The sequence below is a fragment of the Chenopodium album genome, chromosome 17 (assembly GCF_948465745.1).
Source record: "Chenopodium album chromosome 17, dcCheAlbu1.1, whole genome shotgun sequence".
In the NCBI taxonomy this organism is placed as follows: Eukaryota; Viridiplantae; Streptophyta; class Magnoliopsida; order Caryophyllales; family Amaranthaceae; genus Chenopodium; species Chenopodium album.
The window spans coordinates 3,462,335-3,470,671 of record NC_137850.1 but is presented as its reverse complement, the minus strand read 5'-3'; the positions used below and the strand labels follow the sequence as shown (position 1 = coordinate 3,470,671).

Genomic DNA, 8,337 nt, shown 5'->3' with positions numbered 1-8,337 from the left:
GATCTTGGTTTGAAAGTTGAACGCTTAAAAGTCTGTATTCTTTTGAGTGCTGGAAATCGATGATGTTTGCCTCGTTGAGTCTTCTGGGATCTTCTGTCATACTTATAGAGAAAAAAAATCTCACTAATTTGACCTCTATGTATTATAATGCTTTGATGGTTCAAACGCTTCAAAGCACAAAGCTTAGAGGGTTTTTCATGGATGCTCAAAGAATTGGACTTGAAACTTTTCTGTATGACCGACTTATTTGTGAACACAGGGTACGGCATACATGTTCATTATCATATCTCTAGAGAAGTAAATCAAAGTATACATCTATATGCGTGGATAGTAGCTAGCCTTTCGCGGCACTCAATAACACAACAATGCCCTTAATTAGTCTCTAAGATCACAAAAATGACCCCTTAAAAGTTACCACCCCCATATTTCTGATAGCATTTTTAAAAGCATATCACAATTATAAACTGTTTAGAGCTTTAGATTCAAGTTAAGGATTGAAGCAGAACAATCATTGAATCGACCTGGATCGGAGTTAGTCAAAGTAAGAAAGTAAATGATAATGTAGAAGGTAGATTCATATTAGTCATAAACTTTTGCTGTATGGTCATTTTTCTTGAAAGTTTATGATATGACATGGTGGTAGTTCTTTGTTGATTAATCACATTTTTTTTCTTCTTTAGGATTAATTTGGTCCATTGGTCCCCTCTCCCCCGCTCCATCTTTGAATGACCATAAAAATCGTGCCATTACTTCAATTATAATGTTTAAATATGTTTTGTTCTTTTCACTTTTAAAAAAATAAATAAATAAAAAAAAAAATCAGTTTGACATGGTTAGTGTCATCAATTGAAATGTAAGAATCAATGAAACCGTTATTTCATGTAGTAGCAATTTATAAAATCTTTGACTAAACTTTATATAATCACTAAACTTGAAAAGCTACATCAATCGCTTTAAAAGTTTATCTTTTTGTGTGCATCTTACTAATATCAATTTATGAATAATGAGTATCCGATCAATTTCTAATAAGGGCCTGTTCACTTCAGCTTAATTTCAGTTCAGCTCAAATCAATTTAGTTCATCTCCTAATTTCCTTCTCTCATAAAATATTCATTTCAGCTCAGTTCAATTCAGCTCAGTTCAATAAATGTGAACAAGTCCTAAATTAGTTTGGGTTAAGGACCTGCTCACATTTACTGAACTGAACTGAACTGAATTGAACTGAAATGATTAGAGTTGAACTGAACAGAAATAAGCTGAAATGAATATTTTATGAGAGAAAGAAATTAGGAGCTGAATTGAACTGAATTGATTGGAGCTGAATTGAACTGAACTGAAATTAAGCTGAAGTGAACAGACCCTAAGTTATTAGTTCATGTTCGTGCCAAGGTTTTTAGTTTCAAATGTTTTTCACCACAAAAAATCTAGCCTATTTATATCGATTCATTTTCACATGAAAGCATATTTCTTAAAGTTTCATTATAGATATATAGTTAAATTGGTTAGGGTCACATACACTAAGGAGAAAGGAATTTGGACTCGTCCAAATGATGTTTCCTTCGTCAATAATCAAACGCCGTGTTAGTAGTGTGATTCATTTTAAACTAGTAATACAACAGGTAGAGTTTGACGACTGATATATACAATAGTGTCATTGGTAAGATTACTATGATAGCATATCTAGCAACCATATCTTTGTAAACCTAACTTACGCGTTGCAACAGAGAGATGACAATACATTTAACAATTAAAATAATAATACGAAAAATCAAACCTACCATAAGGGAGCAAAAAGAATTAGGAATTTGAAACACCCAAATAAAGAGATATCCCTAGCCATTAATTAGTTGATTCACATGTATCATAATAGTGACAAATAACATCACCACACTTATCCTAATTTGGCAATACCCACTACTGCAAATTTGTAAGGCCTTTTGACTTTCCTAATTAAAATTTAAATTGTGTTGCATTAACTTAATTTGAAACAATTATCATGATCATCTGGTACTCTCCCCAATTACTTTACTATATGAAGAAGATAACATTAACAATGGGAGAATGTTATGATAAAAAAAAAATGTCATAATCTAAAAAAGGCATTTAACTTTTTTATAGTTTAGGTATTAATTAGTGTTTCAAATAATATATTAGGAGAAGTACATTATACATTATTATGAGAAAATTAAAATATAGGACTATTATATTGTAATATACCATTTCTAGAAAGTTGATGATCGTAGAGCCTTTATCACTTGCCATTACTTGTTACAACAAATTTTGTCTTGGTTATGGGACAAAAAACAAAGCAGCTTATATCGTAGTTCACAATTTGTATTGCATTCATAGTCCTAACTAGACATTAGAAAAATTGTATAATTATATTTCAACTTGATTGAGATTTAATTACATACACACCATACACTTTGTTGATCTCGACGAGATTTAATCCCAAATCTTAACTACCATCTTTCAAGACTACCTCTTGAGGAATAAACTTTAATACCATTGAGCATATCACAGTCCAACTAGATAGCAAAAACCTAAATTGGAAGTTCAACACATGAAGCCTAAGTCTTAACAAGCAATCTTGGTCACTCTTTTCTCAAATTATTTTAATACTACCCTTTTGTCCACAAATAATCTTCTTATATTCCATCACATAAAAATAACCATGATACTTAAAAATTAAATTTTCGTTACACACAACCATTTATCTTCTTCTTTTTGTTGGATAGCTCGTTCCATGTATGTGATGTGGAATCCTCTACTAACTTTTTTTTTCTTCTCATAATCCCATCTTACTACTAAATTTCTTAATATATGAATCCAAACATAACGTAAATAGGATTATCTATATTGACGAAGGGACTATAATTAATTAAAAAGATTTACTTTAAATGATGAACAATAATTCCTCTAGAGCCTATGAGCAAGTAGTCAATAATTGGTAAGCACTTTAAGGGAGGTCGGATAGAAAATAGAATAAAAAGAGTTCCATAAAGCTAGCTACCATTAATAATTTAGTGTTAATAAGAATGAACAACAAATAGTACAAAATTGAAGGAGTTGAATGCCAGCATAAAGTTGTTTTATATTACTATAATTAGGCGCCTTTGTCGTCATGGTGCCATATATAGCAACCCCACAAGCCACCAACGCCATTTTTAAGTCTAAAATCTAAATCTATAAAATGAACCATTTTTCTTTTCTTTTTTGGATTGAGGATGGGGAGGTCCAATATTCCCATTCTTAATAATTTTCTCATGTCTTTTTATTTAGTCCAATATTACTCTAAAATGCATTGGATACTTTAAAAAAAAAAAAAAAAAAGAAAGAAATCAATATGTATATAATATTTGATTCATATAAGGTCAATAAAGTATTTTTCAAAAAATTGAAATAAATTAACTACATCATATACTTCCTACCTTTTTTTTTTTTTTTTCACTTGCAAAATTGCTATAATCTTCTCTTTTCACACTTGTCATTGCATGATTTCAACTGTTAATATCTTTAATTACTAATATGTAAAAATTATAAATATTTGATATTTTTTTTAAACAAATGTTTGATACTAAAATAGTATGAATTGAGACAAATTTAACAAAAATTAATCCCACATAACTATATTTTTGCATAGGTATAAATCATCAATGATAGTCAAAGTAAAATATATAAATAGTGTAAAGTCAACTGTTGGAACTAAAAAAAAAAAACAAAGGAGAAAGTATATTCCTATATATCAATACGATGTCGTCACATTATGGGGAGTCTATATGTCAAGATAATCTACAACTAATTGTCCGGTTTTTAAGTTGCATAAAAATTTCAAGATAACATCTCAAATATGTTGAAGTTTTTTTTGACTGAGTACAAAGTGTGCAATTAAGTTGAATGAGTTTATATATGTTGGTTAGATTAGGCAGTTTTACATATCTATGATGTGTGACATAATTTTATGTATGATGAGCTTGACTAATAACACTCATTCTGTACTTTAAAACAACCTTGTGGTCAAGTTTATGATTGTCCATAAGCAAGTGTAATCAGAATCAGGTACATTTAGGATATGAGTTGGGGTAGTATTTCAAATTAAGATAACTTGAAAACTATCGAGGATGTTGTGATTGATAGATGTGTGTATTTAATTTGTAGCACACGTGTCATGCAACCTATATTTATGCACATTATCATCGATCATACTCTCTCCGTCCCTTTATTAGATTTTTATTTCTAGCATTTATTTCTCACATAATAGAGAGAAGTAGGAATTTAATTAAGGAATGGAGGGAGTAACATTTTAGTTATATATGTAACCCACTAATCTATATTAATAAGCGTATGCTAAAACTAAACTCCACAAAAACAATCTTTGGATTAAAGTAGTACGGATTAATTCTGAAATCTAATATTAGTACTTGAAATTTTTTTTACTATAGATTTTCCGAGGAGGCCAAATAACAAGATTGTCTAAAAAATAAAAGGATGACCCGATGAGACCTATTTGCCCCACCCACCTAAATAAAGAAACTTTCATGGGCCTCAATTGGATTATTCTTGTCCTATTGAAAACCAAATACACTGAATAATAATAACATTGTTCAAATTAAATAAATCTTAGTTCTCAAAACACGCTATTAAGCACATAAGACAAATCAGTACTAGCACTACTATTACATTGTTAGTGCAATAATAATGCAAATGTTTAAACATGTCGTACGTCTCACATAAATAAATCTTAGTAAAGTGATATAACAAGATTTTATAAAATAGGTCCATAATATAATTCTACTATATACACTCAGTCACACACACCTTCTATGATAGTCACAAGCACTAAGCAAGTAGGCAAAAAGACCCACCACCAACATCAACTTGCCAATTTACATGACTAAAAAAAGGCAATGAAAGTCCCATTTAAAAAGGATCTTCCCCCCTTCTTTCCATCCCACCACAAAACACACTCAAAAAAACTTCATTTCTCTCTTTTCTCTCTAAAACTAAACCACCAAAAAATTAAACATCTTGTTCAAGAGAGTATATATAATCAAACCATATATATTTCTTGATCATGTTGCGTACATTGTCCGCGTTGAGGCAACAAATTGCCACCAAGAGAAAGAGTCCAAAGGTCGCCGATGAAACCATGTTTAGTAACACCAACATGGATGCATCAGGCATGCCTATATATGCCCATGACATAAATCGTACCACCCGGCGGCAACACCAAGCTTGGAATAATGGGCTCTCGGTTATTTCTACCATTGTTCGTATCCCGTTTTCTATCCTTTCTTGCTTCTCTCAACACCATGGAAACCCCTCGGACGCTATGTGGGTTACCGGAGAAATGGTTAGAACTTCGTCGGAGATTGATCATCTTATGATCAGTGACAGCATGCGTTATGCAATTTTGATGTAGATCACACTCTTTTTTTTAGTAGGGTTTTTTTTGGTTGAGGGTTTCCAAGAGTAAAATATACTTGTACATTAGTACATGTAAGAGCTATATGAACTACCAGTGGATGTATTTAGTCTCTGTAAATTCTAGCTAATTATCTTGGAAAATAAGGGTTTTTTTTTTTTTTTTTTTTTTTTAATAATCTTCAAAGTATAATTTCTTTCGGTTTAAGCTTGGGTTGGAGTAGGTAAAGCACTTTTTCTTTTTTTTTTTTGGGTGGTCCAATATATGAGAAAGCTAAAAATGTATTTGTACAGAAATTAAATGAAAACTAAAATTTGTACATAGCTTAACTAAAAATGTATTAGGATTTCACATAATTTGATACTCCGTATTTGATATGTAATTTGTAGGAGGAGATATATCCACAATCGAGATGATATATCTAAGTTTGATATTTACTAATATGAACATCCGATATAAATCTAAGTTTGATGTTTAATCAATATGAAAAATCAATTTTATTATCAGGATAATTATTTACCGTCAATGAGTTAATACAGTTTGGTGTGTTTGGGTTGTAACATTCTACTTTATTGACTTCACAAATTGAGCATTAAGATTCTCAAACCAAGTTAATACCTTTAAAATTGAGGTAGATAGTGTTTTGACCAAGGAATGTGACCTATTGGTATATGAATTAACTTTATCTATTTTAAGCAATATCCCTATAAAATTTGGATCAATTTTTTTTTCTTATATTTATTAATTGTATGTTCGTCTTTGGATTAATTTTTATATGTTTACATCATTCATGTTAAATTATGTTAATGTTGGATACTCAAATTACAAATTTACTAAAACATGTGTTTCTTTAATTATTTTATTGGCAATCGTTATTCCATGACACCCAATAACATTTACAATAGATTTTTCTTTTGTGGGCTATTGATTGATGTCTCAATTAAATGATTATTGTCTTTTTTTTTTTTAAAGTTTATTGTCCCATGGTAAATGTGTTTTGAGGTGGCCTATGTCCCATTGCCCCTTGTAAGGGAGAAAATTTTCTACTCAATGTTATAAAAGAATTACTTATCTATATCTATACAACCCTACCACATGTTTCCTCCAATTGAAACGACATGGTATCGTGTTATATTGGATTTGGCAGCATCTTTCATAAATTTATTCAAAACCAAGAATGACAGAGGTATTAACCGTAAAACTCGAACCTAGACCTTGCTTATACTTCTATTATAACGTGTTTCAATCATTAAACCAATGTAAACATTGGTGCCATTTGTGGGAAATAAAATAAAATTTCTCAATTAGTGAGATAAAAGACTAAAGATTTGTTCTCTTCAGCTTAATTTCAGTTAAGTTAAGTTCAGTTCAGCTTCTAATTTCCTTCTCTCATAAACAATTTATTTCAGCTCTATTCAATTCAGTTCAGTTCGACTACAATCAGTTCAGTTCAGTTCAACTCAGTATATCATAACAGGACCTAAAACATGGTGTTTTTACTTTTACAACCAAATGGCCAAAATATCAACTTTCTCACTTTTTCCCCTCATTTTCATAACCACCAAACATTTTCGACGTTCTCAAAGCACTAATATAGTTATTACCACGAGTAACAAGTGAAATCGTATATAATAACTTAATTAATACCAACTAAATATACATGCATTGTACAGAATCAACACTAGTTGAAAAATAAGGAGAGAAAAAACAAAAGCAAGTCGATGCCTAATGTCAGTTAAAGCAAATGCTAATGTTTTTCCATAGAATGTTTTCCAAACAACCAAACTCTTTGAGATAACGCTCTATTGGATTTTGTCAACATCATCAATCACAACAAATCTTCATTTGCTATCTTCTTTTCTTTTTTTTTTTTTTTAAATAAAAAGGACTTGATTCAGTCACAGATATTAAATCATTATAAAATAAGACAAAGATGCTTCAGAAATACTTAAAAATAATGCAATTTTTTTTGTATAATTACTTCCAAATCACAAGGACAACGTTCTTTTGCATAGCTTTAAAAGATCCAATGTTATTAATGAAGAAAGATATGGGAACAAATTCTGTTATGTAACTTTATATTTCATATGGTTCAGAAAGAATCTATTCTGCACAATCTTTCCCTGCAATATGAACCAATGTCTCCTTTCTAACATGATTATATGTATAGTGCCATGCTACTAAAGTGCTTATATCACAATATAAATCTATGTTTGATTTCACAAAGTTAAAAACAAGTTTCTATACTCTTCCTCCATATCCTAACACCTATATGACTTCGTCCTTAAAGAACTAGTTTAATTATATTCGCGACAATAATTGACATATATAGCTAGCTTACTACTCACAGAATCCCAACAACATTGTTATTCCCATATCTGATATCTCAATGAAAAATTCTTAATAAAGGCCATAAGGGGGAAGTAATCGAATCGCAACCATCCCGATATCTCAACATCTATAACAAAATTCTTATTGAAGAATCAACCTGTTGCTTTATAGAATAAAAATGAAGCATATGACAGAAAAATGAGATGTTAACTTAATCCATCATAATTCAAGGTTAAAATTTTAATGGTTGACTTTTTTCGACTATGTCGAAAATGGGGAGGGTTGACAAAACTACATCAATAGTCATCCAAATAGGGTAAGCATCATGATTAAGGGGGGAAAATGAAACAAAACAATACTTTCTTGAAATCATGTGAATAATGTTGCCATGTTGGTAAGAAAATCATTGAAATTAAGCCAATAGTTAAGGAATATACCATATTAACTAAAGAAAATAGAATAATAATAGCTAATGATGTGGTTCAATTTATAACCATATTAAGTGGGATATAAGCAAGAGAAGTAAGAAAGCACTCCAATTAGAATTTAGCTCATATAAATGGGAACAAACACCCACTAAG

General features: G+C 30.3%; 1 protein-coding gene across 1 annotated transcript; it reads left to right on the top strand.

Annotated features, from left to right (window-relative positions):
• Nucleotides 1-5,074: 5,074 nt before the first annotated feature.
• LOC145588510 (uncharacterized) lies at nucleotides 5,075-5,422 on the top strand. Its single transcript, XM_081645157.1, has one exon. The coding sequence runs from the start codon at nucleotides 5,075-5,077 to the stop codon at nucleotides 5,420-5,422; it is 348 nt and encodes a 115-aa protein (XP_081501283.1).
• Nucleotides 5,423-8,337: the final 2,915 nt, after the last annotated feature.

What these genes read in the sequence shown, in the direction of transcription:
- LOC145588510 (XM_081645157.1), top strand. Translation starts at nt 5,075, where the DNA reads ATGTTGCGTACATTGTCCGCGTTGAGGCAACAAATTGCCACCAAGAGA.